Raw genomic sequence first — 18650 nt, 5'->3', positions numbered from 1 at the left:
GAAGCTGCATCCGGCGTCATAGTAAATGAACGTCCTACGTTGCGCTTACCAACCAGCGGTCTCAACTTCAGAAACCAGAAGCGTGAAAAATGTTTATGTACCCTATGGTACATCATAACTATATAAGTAAAGTTCATGTACTCATAAACTTATATCGTATGACTTAGCCCTAACCGAGATATATCTAAAGCCATATACGGCGTATCATAAATTCATCTATACTTGTTCTTGTGACGAACAGACAGACAGTTCGGATTTATGGTTCGCGAGAGTTATGTCTAACGGTGCTAGTGCGCTGACAGCTTTTTATAAAGATATTTTGTTCTCATAACAGTGATTTAGCATCACATACATACTTTTCACAGTTGCTTCTAATTAATTATCTTCGCCGCCGTTTCTTGTTCGCATTCTTAATCGTATCCGATTTGAATTCCCGACGCGTAAGATGGATCGGCTTCAACAAGGAAGGCTTTTTATACAAAGCATCGCCGCGTTCCCACACCAGTATTAAAATTGTATTCAGCTTTATGAGCATTCTTTTACTTCTGCGCGTGCGCTACGTTTTGATGTATAGTTATGAATTTCAATTACCTGTTTATGTTCAAAATGATTACGTTTAAACTACGGTATTATGATTGAATTGGCGAAATTACATGTTTATTTAATTAAAAATTGATAATTGCAGTTTAGTGTTTGTAAATATGTAATAATATATAAACACATACATAGCACCTATTTCTGCTGGCTTAATATTAGACTATACACTATAATTGGAGTCATTGATACATTGATTATAGTTCTAAATGATCAGACTGGCTTGAAATCAGTACAAATTCACCCTAATGAGACTAGAGAACAATTAAATTAACAATAATTTCAACTTTAAATCATTTATAGCTATGGTACGTCAAGGTTGTAATCCGAATTTTCAGAAACTAGAATTAGAATTAAATTAAGCTTCTCTATTGTGGCATTCCTGAACTTAAAGCTGTGAGAGTATAAAAAGCACGTTCTTCTGAGAAGAGTCGTCTACAAACTCAAGCAGCAACTTGTGGGTTCTTATCTTCAGCTCTTCGGACTTTTTTTTATAACAGCAGCAATAAACATACTCATATATACTGAAGAGCATTTTCTTTATCAATACATTGTTATTATTTTATTAAATAAAGTTTTCACCGTCGTTATCTCTGGATTCTTAACTTAGATAGAGGATAAAACTCTGATATTGATAATGTTAGGATAGTGTATTTTAGATATTTTCCCAGCATTATATCTTATGGATTGATGTTTTTGGGTAGAGGTAATATGTTGAATATACATTTGTTTCGCAAAAGGTAGCCATCCGAGCTATTTACGGCTTAGGGCCGCGAATCTCCTTCAAAGAAAGCAATATATAGAAGTCAATATTCTTACTTTGGCCTCACAATATATTTATGACAATATTTTGTACGTTTACGATGATTATGATAATATTTAAAAAAGATAGGAAACGTCCAAAAAGTCAAAAATGGGCTATTTCAAAGGTTAAATTGTCACTAATTAATTTGTAATAAATGAAATTAGATTTTCTAATAAAATTCCGCAAAACATTATTGGAATACCACTTACAAAATTTAAAACGTATATTAAAAGTAAATTGACGTATATTTAAATGACAAGAATCCTTGGCAGTGTTGTCACTTGATTATTTTGATTTAATTCAGGATATATCGTATAAGGTGTTGTATACAAATCAGTATTAAACTTTATTAATAGATGTGTTATAATGGAATTTGTTTTTGCTTCTTTTCCACAGTTATAACACGTAGCGAAGCAGAGTAGAATTAAAAATAAAATAGATTAGAAAAATATCTAAATAATAATTTGATGATCAATAAGAGTTCTGTTAAAATTTACTATGCTGAGTACATGAATGATAATGAATTAACAGCAAATTATTAAAAAGCAAATAGCATTTGACCATAACAAAAAAAATACAGGGAAGATGGCTTATAAAGACAATAATATTTGAACACAGTTTAAGTGTTGCCATGCACCTAAAACTAAGACTTACACACCTAGGGTCCCAGTTAGCCGAAAGCCGCCGTCGAGAGCGAACACGTAGGCGCATGCGCACACGCCGCGTTGATTCACCACGAACGCTCACCACTACAGTACCGCCACTCAACGACGTTAACTGAAGAAATATTATGTTAATTAAATACAAATATATATTTTAATTATTCAAATTAAAAAAATATTTTAGATAATTTATAATTTTTTTTGGAAAAAACACTTAAAATTAAAATGAAATTAAATGTTTTTTAGATGAAACATCGCTGATACACTTATTCTGGCCATAAATACTATTACGATTAGCAATAACTCAAAAAATTGGAATCTGTTGAAGAATCGAATAAATCAAGATTTTAGGATAAATACAGATTTTAGGTCGGGAGTCGAACAAAGAATCTAGAACCATGTCGTCTATTTTTAAAGATAACGAGGAGCCTATAAGAGACACATTGATCATTTCTTAACTGATATTTAAAAATAAAATGTGATGGATGATTAAATCAAAACAACTACTTAAGCGGTACGCAAAGGAAGTCCACAGAAAAATTTATTTATGAAAAAAAAAATAGAAGGAGGCTTTAAAGTTCCTAAAACAATCCATATGATTGGCAGTGAAGAATTTTCCCATAGAAAGAATGCATGTTGCTATTGATAACTGGCCTTAACGTTTAAAGGACTTTGCAGTTAATGAAGACTAATTTGAATAAGCTTATATGTTTTAATGCTTTTATATTAATGTATTAAACTAAAACACTGTAAAAAATGTTACGTACAATAAAACATGGTGATTTTATTTGCAACTGTTATATATTTATGGCATTAGTAAATATATGTAAAGTAAAAGATTTTTATTTAAATACTGACTCATCAGGATATTTCGAGATACATATGACTGAATAAAACTTGAAATTTGGTATGAATTTTTCTTTTGATAAGTAGAGATCAGCTAAGAACTTTTATTTTACGTATGCATATTGTAATTCATAGCTTATATATATATAGCTTATTATAGGTGAAACTTTTCCAAAACACGTTTTGGCATGTTAAAAATTACCAAGAACCCATTTTATGAAATTACACTCAATAAGTGCTGTGTATGGTACTAGGTGTAGCTAGCTCAGTTACAAAGGCTTCATTTAACTTTTTATTTTATTTTAACATAGAAACACAATATTCGTTAAAAGTTTCACAAGGTGTGAAAGCTCTTGTTTTACCACAACAAAAATACAAAATTTAAAACATTATACATTTAGCAAAATAAGTGATTGTTTGTATCGAATAAGGCCAGTAAAAGGATGCGGTAGAGAAAGGCTAAGAAAAGTTATGTCATTTAAAATTAAAGAAAAGTTAGATTTATATAAGGCTATATTTATAACGCTCGACATAAAGTTGCAAAGGAAATAGAAATGTGGCGATTATTGGAGAATTGCATGGAGAGGCAATATCTATCTTTATTTTAAAAGAGAGATGCAGATAAAGAGATAAAATATGTAATTGTGTCTCACTTAAGATGTCCATACTGTCTAATACTACAAAAAAACGTTATATGTATATAAAAAATCCAAAAACTGGAATATACATATGATTATATAAATAGTATAATATAATACTTTAAATAAGGCATTCAATAAGGGACATTGGTAAATGCCTTTTATTAACAAAATACCTTCGCTGTTGAGTATATGAAATAAATATGACGACATTTCTTGTGCTACATATAAAGTTTTTTTCTCAATGCGTATCGATAACAAACTGGTTTTAATTATTTCTTAATAACCGACGTGAAAATAGAGGAATTTAGAACTTGTTAGATTTTGTTTGTTTTAATTTAAATAATTTATCTAAGTAAATAAACTAATATGGTCTTTAACGGTACGCTTTTTTATACAAGGGTTATAGATTTATATTCTTTAAATGGGAGAATGTATAGCGCATTTGACAATAAAAATCCCTAAAGATCTTACACCTCTTTTCAATTACCCCATGTAAAGTAATTACTATAAAACATTATTGTTATTTTAATTTATTTTTTCTGTTGGTATGCGGCGGGTCAATCGCTTCTGGCAGTACAAAGTCTGCAGGGAAAGTTAGTAAACAATAATTAATTTTATTACGCAGCAATCCTAATTTAGGATTTTTTTTTTGGCTGTATTATCATTACGTTATTTATTATTTCTGACACTATTGACATCTGAATAGAGTGTACCATTTAATAGTTGACAGCAAATGAGCTATACAAACTCACCAATTGAAACCTTTTAAACCATAGATGCACAGACCGCGGCCCGCCGGTCGAATACTGGAGGCCCGTCGACAACAAAAATAATACTCTCGTAAATTGGAAAAATATTAAATTCTATTCCAGAATAAAACCCAAAAAATTTAATTACCTATACTTCTGGCGGCCGGTCCGCCATCAGTTCATGATTTGCCCAAGTGGCCCCTAGTCTTAATAAGTTTGTGCAGCCATGTTTTAAACCCTTCATCCTGTACATTGCAACGGGTGTCGAAAGAAAATTTGTTATAATTCAACAAAGTGTTACGTAATGTCATATAATAAATAGTACTTATACAAATATAAAATAAATATATATAAAATATAAATATAAATGCATGATATTGTTACAAATTTACATAATCACCCCGTTGGAGCGAGAAACTTTGGAATAAAACGCCATACAAACTTTCCTCATTATCAGCGTCCTATTTACATACATTTGCTATAAAGCGACCTTAAAAAAATTGTCCCATAATGACATGGTTTTTAAACGATATATCTTTTTATAATATGATATTTTTAACATCTTTTTATTTAAACAAACATTTTCAAACTATACTTTTAATTTTATAGAATTTCAGAAACTTGAACACCTATAAGATATCTTTTTTCCTTGTCTATTTTATTCTTAGAAAATACCAAAGATTAAATCAGAAAATCTAAAAAAAATATATTATAGATAAAAAATGCACAAGGAATGCATATGAAACTTTTGTAATAGAACTTAACGTTGGCATGTTCCAAATAAATTTTGTAACTTGTAGATAAGTTTTACAACTTAACACTTAACACTAAAATAATAATTGCTATTATTAAAAAAAAAACATTATTAAAGAAATAACAAAGATATTCACATCGCTTTAGCACAGTGTATGTCATTGCGAAATATTTTTTATCTATTTCACTGAATTTGATTGCATTTAATTTTTTAAACTGTAATTTTTTGTTGACCAAATATGTATAATTTGAATATTTTAAATTATAGTATATATGTTATTTGCCAGATCTTCGTTGGTTCTTCATTATTTATTAATTTTCGACTCAAAGGAGAGGTCCTTTTGTAAGACTACGTGCGATAGTCAGTAGCCTGCGAGACCACTAGCGCTATCTATCGACGAAAGTTACGGCGTTCCAACATAATATATACGCTACGTACCTGTAAAATATACTTCTCTTGTCGCCGTATGACCACGGATAATGTTTTAATTTCAACACCTTCATATTCTTCCAGTAGTTTAAGATTTCCTGCCCAAAATAACAATATATTAGCCTAAAAATACTGTTATTATAATGCATTATTCAAATCAATTTCATTAACTTTTTTATGAAGGAAATTGTTTCACACGAATATACGATAACAGATATGTAAATTTTATTATCTTATATATTTGTATAAAATCTTACAGAGACTTCACTGCAAAAATTTAATACACCTATGCTCTACTTCGATAACAACCAACGATACCCTTGTCTTTTTTATTAATATGAAACACAACAACTGTATTTCATCATCTTCACCACCAACAGTTTATAGCCTATTCAGCATCTATTTCTATTTAGCAGAAGTATAACTGAATTCTGCTTTCAAGAGCATCACAACTAGTGATCTGTTAAATAAGAAATTAGCATATATGACTGTGATTTTAACATATTTTTTATGAAAAGTGATAATCTACGTATTTATAAACAAAGTTGTCGTATTACTGAAGTAAAAGTCTTTAATAGTATATTTTATAAGAATTAAACATTAACGCATAAAATAATTAAATCGTTCAAGTGAGAATGCTCTTAATCGCAAGAATAATGGCCATTTTACGGTCATTGATATTTTTTACTTCATACTCGTCTGAATTGAAATTCGAATTTCGATTTGAATTTGAACGCTGACCATTAGATTTTCGCTGCCAAACTTTTTAGGGCATTAATCGTTATTAATACTTTTTTTTTTTAATTTACACCTGACATAGATCATTAATGTTTTTGGTTTTCCTCGGCAACGGGTTTTTCAATGCCACTTGTAAAGCGCGTCTATTCTAAATTACTTACCTTCGCTATCACTTGCTATTCCATGATACAATCCCCAATGGAATGATGAAGAACAAGGACTGATTGTGATGTAGACGTGAGTATCTGCTATCATTGATGTGTTCAGTTCAAGACTGGAACAAAATTACACTATAAAGGCAAAATTCGACTCTCGATGCAAATATGTCTAACAATCTTCTAAAAGGCGCAAGATTAATCATAAGGTAAAAGGTAAAAACAGTGTCTATATTTCTTGTGCATCATCACAAACATCAGTTCATTGGCCTAAGTTCAGTCTGTTCCCTATACTAAAATATATACGAATGGCAACAATAAACTTTTTCAATTTTAAAATTTGAATAATTTTTGGTTCGTCGACAATTCCCTGTGTTGTCAATCTAGACTTCAATATTAAATTTTCTTGATTTAAAATTCAATAACTGCTTTTGTTCGCCCGTTAAACTTTATAGTTATATTCTTATCTGTAAAATAATCTTTCGTCTCTTTTATTAGAAATAACAGTATTAAATAAATAATTCTATCCCACGAAACATCTTGCAATGTGGACCAAGTATGATAAACAGGTAAGTAATTACTAACAAAAAGTTAATGAACTTCCTCTTCCGACTAGGAAGAGGATAAAGTGAGGATCAGTTACAGTGAACGGCGTTCAGGAACACGTGTAATTAAAACAAACTAAATAAAGAAGGATAATTAAAATTTCACTATGCTGTGAATTCCAACGGCGCTAATAGATGGCGCTAGCAGGCGATTACCTCGCGCGAGTAGTCGCATAAAAGAGCACCGCTTAGTTGAGTTGGCAAACAATTAATAAAAAAAGTATCACTTTGATATAAATACCTAAGGTGATCTAGAAGATTCTATGAGCTGTTTGGAAATATTAGTTAATTATGTTAAATAGTTTTCAATCCACAAATAATAGTGTCGTGCCTGAAGTACCACTAGAGGTAGCTTAATGACCGAAGACTGTATCTTACAATCGAAGGTATTACGGTTAAATTTTTGGAAGGCGGTACGTATGAGTGATATATTGCTCACGAATAATGGAGAAGAACACGAATCAAAAATCAATAAAATACATAACACTAATATCCAATAACTAGCATTGAGGTAGCAAGCCAACAGATAACAGCGTGAAAAAATTTTCCCTCTGCTTTTGTACATTACCTGGACAATAAAATAGGAAACAAGTTTAAAGCGATAGGAATTATTTTTTGTTAAAAACACTTACAGTTTTTAGTCGAGTTACATCTGACAGGGGACAAGAACATGGTACTTTTTTTATTAAATTGAATTTAAAAACATCGTCAAACCAAAATTACAAAACAATCCTTAATGATAGACCTCAGAAATAAATTGCTCTAACTAAAGTATAGAAGACGTTGCTAATAAAGATTACCGAATAAAAAAACCATTTGCATATACGACACTGGTAGGTTCGTTTTAACTTTGAATGTTATTACAGAGGAACCCAATTTGCTACCTGTTTCAAATTAGACTGTACTAGAATTGTATTCTTTAGATTCACAAGTATTTACTGGGAATAATTCAAAGTGGAAAATAGAATTCAATTTACCTTCTACTCTCATCCCTCTCCAACTTATAAAGCGTCTGATTGTCCATCGGTAGCCACTGCCTGTTGAACCTCGATACGGGTCTGGTGACCAGGACACTTGGAGACGCGAGACCGACTCCCGCCGCGTGTAGGGCAATCAGTACCGCCAACCTTGTGGTAAGGCTGCTTATGTTTCTGTAAATAAACCGGTGATTTTCTAATCAATGAGATTATCTTTTATATCTATTATTAAACTAAGACATTTTTTTCTGTAACCTCTGGTAAAAATTCTATTTCAGTGGTACCATCCTAATTACAAATGTAATTAATCAAATTGTTCCTAATTAAAAAGTAAATCTTATCATCATCATCGTTATACCTTAAGGGCGTCTACTGCTACACATGTATTATATTTCCTATAAGACCTTTTTTTTTCTCTCGTACCTCCTATCTAGTTTGAGACCTGTCTCGTCCCGTAAAGTCCCTGGACTTTATTTACACATAATTTTTTTCAGAGTATTACCTTATTATTATCTTTATTCGACACTCACTTTCATACTTCACGATTTCTTTTATTCTTTCCTTTTATCCTTCACAATATCTTGCAATTTTTTTACTATAAGACCGGTTTGTAGCAGTCTGTATCCAGCGTATTTCAACTACCTTAACAAGATCGTCTGTCCATGCATCAGAACCTTAAAGCCCTATCGGCTATCTGTTATGTAAGCTATGTAGCCTGCCTTCTGCCATTTCAACTTGCCAATTGTTGATTGATCCTATTCGTCTACAAATCTCTTTATTTACGAATCAATTTCGTATCTGTTTTAGGTTACACTAAATTTATAGGAATATCTAAAAATTATTTTCTACTGCAAATATTGGAATCGAAACATAAATGACAATTTTTTTAAGTAAAACATCGTCATTAAACGGCAGAGTATTTTGGAATACATTCACCATAATGATCAAGACAGTAATAATTCCAGCCATGAATATTTTATTCACGTTTTTTCCTTATTATCATATACAAAATTCGCTGCCGAATCCGATGATTGTGATTGTAATTGACGAACGTAACAACTCACATTTATTTCCTTACCATTAAACTTCTGATCGAAATTCAAAGTTGTATTTGCATTCACTTCCGATTGGGTACTTTAAATAAGCAATGAGTTGAGCTAACCAAAGACTATTGTGGTATTATTTGTGGTCATAAACAACGTAGCTATTCTCGAAACATGTCATTATTGGACATAAACTGAGTAATGTAGCACTGATTGGATTGTCAATTTTTGATAGGTACAATATCTAGTTCTGTATTAACGTTAGCATACGCCTTTTATTTATTTGTCTATTTATTGAAGAAGGACTACCTTTATTGGTGATGATACTAAATTTACTAACAATTATTAATAATAAAAAAGACAGTCACGACTTCTACCATTTTTAATACTTACTAGCACTGTTATGTTGAAAATTAAAACAAAATAAAAAATAAAGCAATTAGTAAAACAACATAAACAAATATAAAATAAAGTGGAAACACGTAATTAAGTGAAATAGAGAGGATACATAGGATTAAAAATTCACAGTTTTTCGGTACGATACATAGTGATCTACACATTTTTCGTATCATTATATAAATTTGCTTTTGTTCACCATTGTCAAAACGTTTAGTATTCCTTAATCTGATATACCAATTTCGCAAAAAAATGTATAATGTATAAATATTTTAGAGACCAGAACTCATATATCGTATACTCGTATATCGATATTTTTCGAGAAAAAAAAATCACATAAACGAATATTTTCGTGGACATAAATCAATTACAAATTAAATATATTTATAAATTAAAGATTCTGTTGAAATTAATCGAGGTAATTTCTTGACTTTTCCAAGACAAAAACACACAACACAACTGTTTAAATTCAAATAAGGGTTTGGTGTCAGCATCATTTCTGCCATATCAAGTCTACTGCAGGACATTCCCCTACCTCCATCCAGGCCTTCCTCTCGGTTTTCCAACTAGTTTACAACTACTAGAGTTATATTCGGCTAAAATAAACCTTTATAATTTATTCATTTAACGACTCTTATGTTTAGTTTTATGGATTGAAATAATTCTGATGACGTAGTTATGCGCAGTAACATTTTATAGTTATCATATGGTATATTGTTTTCAATATTACTCAATAAATAATATTTTAACTTTCGTCATTAAATATACATTTTTTAGTACATTCTTTATAATGCTCTTCCGGTATCATGAATAATTTTTCATATTTCTTTGTATTCTTACTTTGAATGTTTTGTTCATCTGTTACATGAAAATATAATGAATAATAATATACACAACATCACCATTATCATCTTAATCATTAAATGTCCACAGCTAGACATAAATCTCCTTTATAGACTTTCAATAGAACCGAGTCTTGCACAGAGCGTTTTCAGATGACCCCAAGATTATCTGTTCTTCGCTGCGCTTTTCGGTTCGTGGTCAACACTTTAGAACTTTTAAGCCCAAGTAGTTATCTATTCTATGTACTATGGGGCTTGTCCCTGACACTTCAATTTGCCAATCCGCTGGGCTATATCAGATACTAACGTCACCGTGCCAGCTTATAAAAGCCCACTGCTAGATTTTTGCCTCACCCATAAATTGCGCGCATCTAGCTACTTCCTATATATGAATGTTTATTATAATACACTGAACATATATAAATATATCCATAACGCGACTATTGTTATTTATACAATAAATATAACCTTTAACATGAAGATCTAAAGTTTGTATACAGTATGGTAGTTGTTCCTATTGGAAATCAACGAATGTTTTTGTGCAGAATTGGATGTACTACGGCAGATATGATGAAAGTGGTTATTTAATTTGGTTTCATGTTTCCTTTACTCAGCAACACCTATTACTGAGATATACGATTGGGCATTGTATTATGTACATCAGAACTCCTCGTTACCAGCTGGAGGCAGAAGGAGTCTACATCTAGGTCTTTTCCGATGACTCCGTGCCGCATGTTACAGCCTCGCTATAAAAAGCTCGCTTTCTAACCCTAAGGCGATGAAAAACTACGATAGAGAGTAAAATAGAACCAGAAGTTTCACCAACAGTCAAAAGAAGATAGATGAGATTTAGCTGGTAGGAGTAGGTAGGAGAGTCCGGAAGGTATTTACAGTACTCTACCGAAAAGAAATTATAAACATATTTTTCGTCGTGTATAGTTATATATATATATGCTAGTATCATACGAAAGCTACATGAGCAAAGATTCACTAGATAGGTCCCCTGGTAGCTAATCTTTTAACTGTCAAACGTAAGTAGAAGTAATAAAGGAGACAAATTGATAGTGGCGTGCGACATCCAGTAATTAATGACGGCATCGTTAGACGCCCTGTAACAGCAATCGGACATAATAACTGCGCGTAAACGTTTAAAGGTATAAGCTTTATTGTTATAATCATTATTTATATAAGAAAGACTGGGCCATGGTAGTTTTTGTTTGTTTTTAATTACTTCTTGCAGCCATAGTTTCAAAAGTTCTTCGAGTACAGCTTGGTGATTATGTTTCAACAGCACAGGGTCGCTTGTTACACATGTAATGCCAGCATGAAGGTCTTACAAGAAAGAAACGTACAACGTTCACGAAATGTTTAATGAAAGTCACACCGAAGATGGGTAACCTTGAGTGGCCATCACGAAGGGTAGATTTCTGAAGAACGACATCTTAAGAACAGAGTCTTCAACATTTCTCCGGAAATAATCACTGCCTTAATAAGGCAACGGTGATTCCAGTAGCTTAAACTTACAGGCGTGTTTTGGAAAACCATCAGAGTTGTTAGTTAGAACGTGTTTTGGGAAAATATATTATATTCCTTAATTTGTTTAGCAAAAAATAAATTTGTCAAAGCTAAACATGTCTATTTTATATTATTTGAAAAAAATTAAATGAATGTTTATTAATAGTAATTATTTTAAAACATTTAAAATAGTTTATCGAATCGTACGTGAGTTCGCTTATATATATATTAAATATATGTATACACATGTTTTATATATTATTATATGTATGTACCAAGCGACAACCGAATATCATGTGTCGATTGTTTTTTGTTTCAATATTTTGCTACCTTTTTTTCACATGTTCTTTTATATTATTTTGTATTTAAAATTATCAAAAAGATTTTAATGCAAACCGTGTAGACTGTGTGGCTTGAATAGACTTTCTTTAATATTGGAGATGGGAAAGTAAGGCATGTAGAACGAAAAACTTTTACCAAATTACTTCTAAAGTAACAACTCCGAATTCGATCAAAGTTTAAATGTATCTTTAAGCGGCCTGTGGTGACAATATCTAGACGCTAGACTTAGATTGGAATCAGATGTGTGAAACATTTGAATTGAGTTTTAGCGTTCGAGATATGTATGGCGCAGTGGTTTTCAGTACGTTCAGCATAGTGGTATAGTAGACTATACATACATATCTCGGAAATATATATTTATTTATCAATATTATTTCTACTTTACATTGTGATCATTTGTGACGTCATAAAAATAATATATTATTACTAGCTGATCCGGAAAATGTTGTTTTACCTTTAAAAAAAGTAGTAAGTATTCGCTGTAGTTAACTACAAAAAAGTAACTATATTGTTAGTTTTTTATTATGTGGTCTATAAGCGAAAAACTTAGCGCTGTGGACAATTAAAATAATAAACCACGTACCATACATTTTTTTAATTCATGCGGTTTATGAACTTTTGTCTCTTCAAAGATATATATACAATTCTCTAAGAGTAGCAGTATACATTTTTTTTAAATAAAAAATTATAATAAGCATAAAAAAATTAAGTTAATCTAAAATTCAACATTTGTTGTCAACTTGTTATCTGTTTTAATATATTTTGTTTTTGACCATACTCTGCCTTCGCAAGTTGTTATATTTATGGACAAAGAGCAGTAAGAAAGTACACAATAACAAATATTTTAATTAATTTTTATATAGATCTATACATCTACACTTTATCAGACATAGCCTTAATGAAATTTAAAATAATCAGACGACATCACTGCCAAGGGTTCTTTTATTAAAAAAAAAAGTTATTTCTGACAATTTATTTTTAATATGCCTTTTGAATTTTGTAGATGGTAGTCCAATAATGTCTTGCGACATTTTAATGACAAAAATGCGTTAGGCTATAGCCATTACTTTAGGGAATAGTCAATATTTTAGGATCTATTATTAGATCTAATGAATATGTAAAAAATCATAAAAATAGATCAAGCCGTTTCGAAAAAGTTTAGTTACAAACACTAGTTGTTGAAACCAATAGTATACATGTTTCATAATTATCATTATTTCAGCTGTAAGACTTCCACTACTGGACAGGCCCTGTAAACTTTCAGCAGGACTTGTAGGAATCGGTCTACATTTAACACCTTAACAAGGTCCTCTGTCTACTTTAACATATGATTTCCACCTGCTATAATTTGCTAATCCGTGGTTCCCACTTCATAATAATACTAGCGACAATCTGTTCGTACTTTAGGACTGTACACTGCTACGTCCACTGGCCAATACATGTCAGCTCTACTATACAAAAGTTTCAACTATTACACGATTTTACAATGGTGTCGTCGTTACAATTCACAATATATACTAATTGAGAATTATTTATTTTATTTAACAAATGTCTCCAACAAATTGCGTAAATAAAGTCACCGGTCGCGGCTAGTATAACATACATTCTTGTATTCCTCATACATCAAAGGTTGTTCGTTCGTATAAAATGCGTGGCCAGTATTCGCCTCGTGCTAATCCCCGGTCGATGCCATTATTGTATCAGTGAGTCACATGCAGGTACATTACTCTGAATCATGGGGTCCAGTGTGCATTCTACCATCTTCTTTTTGCTCGGTTTGCGACGCGTAATCTCGGGTTTTATGGCAATTTCTAAAATCCGTACTTATTTAAACCGTCTCTACAAGCAAGAATCATTTATCCATAGATTACTAAGTCGTATTCCATTACGAAAACACATAAGTATAAAATGTCATGATATAAAATACATAAGTTTCTCTTTTTATAATAAGATATCAAAGTAAATGTATATACGTTTAAATTATTAATTTATTCATTCACATCTTTATCTATATGGGATTAAAATTGCTACAAGAGCCCATTTTGATATAGGATGTCCGGTGACACATTACGGATTTCAAATTCACTAAAAAATCTTTAATTAAATATTTACTTCAACAATAGTTAAAAATTATACTGTCTGACCATCACGTCGGATGCACTCTTGGAATCTGGTCTTTCGTGCCACTCTCTGCAGAAATGATCATGGACTAACCTCTAGAACGATATTTTCTCGAAACGCTAAGATGGTCACTGAGTACGTTTCGTAAATTTTACGTTTAAGATACATCCGAAAAAAAGTCTATGGGAAAAGATCTGGTGATCTGGGTGGCCGAGGAATATCACCAAAAAGACTTATTGATTTTTGCAAGAAATCACTAAGAAGCGCCATGATTAGCCATATGATGTGTAAAACTACATATAAACACCCTGTATAAAATAAAATCAAATTAAGCTCTCTCGAAATGACATCTTTCATCTTAAAACTACGTCTCTCGTCAATTTAAGACTCTCGCCCCCAACAAGCTCTGGCTGTTTTTTGTAGTAATTTTTAAAATGCACTACAAAAGATTAATATCTAAGCTTTATTATCACTTATAAAATCTTTAACCCTTTAACAGAACTTTCGTACAAGTTGTTGGTTATTAATTTTTATAAAATTTATTTATTTTCATAATAATTCGCTGTCATTAAATTAGAATGTATTGAATAACGTACACGTGGTAGCACAGCGATAGTGTACTACTTGCAATCGTAGGTCGCGGGTTCGATTCAAAGGAGACAATTTTAAATGTTTCACACTTTGTGTATTAATTATATAGGATTGACACTGTTCACAAACAAGTTTCCAGAGGATGGGCAGCAGTACTCTGCGTACCATAATACCACATTGCGTTCGCCAACCCGCCTGCCAAGCATAACGATTATAGCATATTTCCCATGGATATCTGTGAGGATACCTGTGATATGCAATCTGCATCTATGGGCTGTAACGACGACAACGATGCTATTTCCCCTCAAAATTTTACTACTTTTATGAAACATATAGAAAAAAATAAATATTTTTTTCTATATTAAACGGTTTTATCTAGTTCGACCCGTACGGAATTTGTTTATTTGGGACAAAATTAGAAATTGTAATTTAAGCACCTTCCCGTTGTCAGATTGATCTAAAATTTGGTACACACATTTAATTTAGGTGACAATACAATATAATAAAATCAATAACAGTTCATTCAAAATCAATAACATTATAAATCTAAGATGGATACATATTATTCTTTAACCCCCTCAATATGAGTATCAAATGAAAGGGCTACACTAGTAAAACACGATGATTATGTCAAAATTTAAAATTCAAGATGGACGCCGTTCCAATATGGCGGACTAGGTACATATTTTTCCACAACTACCACAATACGGGTATCAAATAAAACCGTTTAAAAACCGTTTAACTTAAAAGTTTTTTAAATGTATTTACTTACAATACACAAGTACAAACGTTATATATATAACACTATGTTTTATATTTATTAAAATTCTTACCCTAATAGACCAGATTGTCATAAATGACTATATACCGCTTTAATATTATCTTCAAAATGCGCATAACTGGCATTCGAGAAAAACCATGTTACAAGGAACTAATTGGAGATTACATTAAAAATATAAAATTAGTTTATTAAAACTTGGAACTTTTAACAAAATTCTTATTGAATTCACTCCAAAACATGATTCTTAATTACGTGAGTTCACAACACGCGCACAAAAGATACCAAAAAAGGAATAAAATATAATTGTTCAAGTTGTATATATTATAGAAGTATTAATAAAAATATAAGAGAAATCTGTAATTGATTACTACCTTTTATTCTTAGAGATGTACTTGATGTACAGGTCATACATTTTTGCAGGAGCGTTGTATTGCCTACAAAGCCTTGACATAGCAGCGAACTAATTCAAGTTAGTTAAACAAGATGATTGGAAATAGGTAATAAAATATTAAAAATCATGAATAAATAGTTCATTTCTTCGCAAATTCCCTTGGTGACCCTGAACTTGGCTATTTAAAGTCTTTATAACCATTTACAACCAGCCTATATTAAGTGATCTCTCTGAAATATGTTATATTAATTTATTCTTCTACAAGAATGCAACACACAGTAATATCTGCTAGTATAAAGTTTACAAAGATAAGTAGTAGAAAATTAAATTTAATATGTATTAGCTCGATTATTGAAAATGATTATACTGTCATTTCGTTATCTATTATTTTTGAAACCATTATTTTTTTTGTATTAGATCGGCAAATTACTTGTTGCAGTAGTCTGATGGGACAGACAATAAACAATATTTAATGTAATACGTTGTAATTTGAATTTTAAAAACGTTTATTTATCATATCTATCATTGATTTTATCGTACCAATTGACAACAGATGAGCTATAAATTCATCCCTTGAAAGCTTTTACACCTATAGCTTTTTGCCTGCAAATAGTAACAATAGTTTTAGAAGTTACAGCTTAAATAATATTGAAATTTTTACTGTTTTTTATACGAATATAAACATGAAACCCGAGCACGAAACATAACCTATGGTAACCGTTCAACACGGTCAGTCGGAGGCATTAAACTCTGTTCATATGAAAGAAATGCTCGCTGTTTTTATTTTAAATTCCGACAGGCGTAACACTGTGCTCAATAATTTCATATTGCAGAATGACCATAAATTTACATGGCCGCACCACAAGAGGTCATTGTTTCTGATGGACGTGGCACTATAAATCTTTGCCGTTTAAGTGTACACAGAGTCCTATCGTTCGTTGGTTCCAGATACGTGTGTTTTGTAAAGCATTCGCCATGTCGGTTTTTGTATGTTTCCATTGCATTTCTGTTCTGTGTATACCTTTAGTTATTCTATATTTAGACAGTATAAGTGTATCAAATTTGTGTTGTGTAGTCTATAACATATTATAGAACTCTTAAAAATTACAAATTATTTTTTTTTTTACCAACATGGTCTTTCATCTGTTACGTTATGGTGTAGTGTTGTTAAAAATCATTTAACGATTTTAAATATAATGGGTATTAGTTATATTAATTTCTTCTACAAGCGTCCCGTAACGTGTAAAGCGGCTTTATTTTATTACGGTAATACAAGTCGCGTCATGAAATATGAAGAGGCGTTAAAATTTGTATTTATCGTCGGATTTAAATTGTTTAAATTACCCTATTACGCCTTTTTAATCTTCAAGCGACCCTAGAGAGTAATATGAAGGATCATAAAGAGACCATAAACGTAAGTGCTATTCGGTTTTTAACTGTTCCTTGAGTATCCAGGTGTAAATAATAGTTGACGTAGAAAACGCCCTTATAAAAACTGGCAAATCACTAATTGATAATTAAAAATAATCCCGCTATAACATATTTTTATAAAACACAAACCTTTAAGTTTACTAAGCAGACAAATACGGTTTATTGTATTTTATATGTCCTTTATGTATATAAATTAATATAAAAACTTGTTTGTTTTTGCATCATATTTTCTTCATCTATCGATTTATGGTGAGAAACTTAATTCTCGCATTATTTTCACTTCTGTATTCAACTTATAAGCACAAAAAACATGCACAAGGAGGTAGATAATATCTTCTATATGTAGATATATTTATCCGTTGTTATAAAATTTCAGGGAAATATTTAAATATATAATAAAGTTTTTTTACACTATAAATCAACAAGCAAGGCTACACGATATACAAGATATTAAAATTTATAAATTGTGTTCAATATTCCATTTCTAACAACTTGAAACAGCTACAATTTCTCATTAGTATAGTAATTTTACTATCTACTTCTGGCTACTTACTTCGCTACTATGAGGTAGAAATAAGTATTGCCCAAGCCAGACTCCGTGAGCAGTGGTAGTCCAGCGGTAAGGACTGAGACTGGCAATCCTGTCGCGGGTTCAATTCCCGCGATAAAACAACAAATAATTCACACTTTATGGATTACTTATATAGGAATGCCACGCTCAAACAAGTTTCCAGAGGATAGGCAGCACCATCCCTTGCGTACCATAATATGCGATTACCAACTCGCTAGCCAAGCATGGTGATTATGATAACTTTAGTGGAGGTCTATGGGCTGAAACGAAGACGACGAAGCTAGACTCAGCAATGTGAAAATGATCTTGTTAGTACGGGTATTTACTGCATCGTTTTAAAAAATATGTACGTATATATAATTAAATTGCAGTATACCTCAAGGTTGCGATCTATATAGTGAGATCACTCGAACCGCGGGCTCCACGATCTTGTCCACCGTTCCCGAGATAGTTGACTAATTATAATTCAATATGCGACCTAGAAGCTGACACGGACCGCCTCGGATAGCGACGCTCCGTATAAAACCATAAGCGTCTAGCTGTCAGGAAGTAGTCGTTTGAAATGTTGCCAACAAATACCGAGGAGGTTCTATGGCGGGAGTTGAATGTTGCATTTGATATCGGCGTGTTGATGAAAGGTGAGGCTATTAATATTTTTGTTTGTCATCACG

The 18650-nt window shown here is 31.5% G+C and overlaps 1 protein-coding gene across 1 annotated transcript in view; it reads right to left on the bottom strand.

Moving 5' to 3' along the window:
- LOC137918909 (protein NDNF-like) overlaps positions 1-18650 on the bottom strand; it is a 59433-nt gene that overhangs the window by 17263 nt on the left and 23520 nt on the right. The window contains exons 2-5 of the mRNA XM_068761844.1: positions 7956-8129; positions 6380-6492; positions 5490-5578; positions 2058-2176 (exon numbers count right to left, since the gene is read on the bottom strand). Coding sequence (XP_068617945.1) covers positions 2058-2176; positions 5490-5578; positions 6380-6492; positions 7956-8129 — 495 coding nt within the window. The remainder of the gene's footprint in view (positions 1-2057; positions 2177-5489; positions 5579-6379; positions 6493-7955; positions 8130-18650) is intronic.

Source organism: Battus philenor, unplaced genomic scaffold, assembly GCF_028537555.1.
Source record: "Battus philenor isolate CCGP_79_NKW_IND1 unplaced genomic scaffold, ilBatPhil1.0.hap1 SCAF_15, whole genome shotgun sequence".
In the NCBI taxonomy this organism is placed as follows: Eukaryota; Metazoa; Arthropoda; class Insecta; order Lepidoptera; family Papilionidae; genus Battus; species Battus philenor.
The sequence above is the reverse complement of the archived record's forward strand: the minus strand, read 5'-3'. Positions and strand labels throughout refer to the sequence as shown.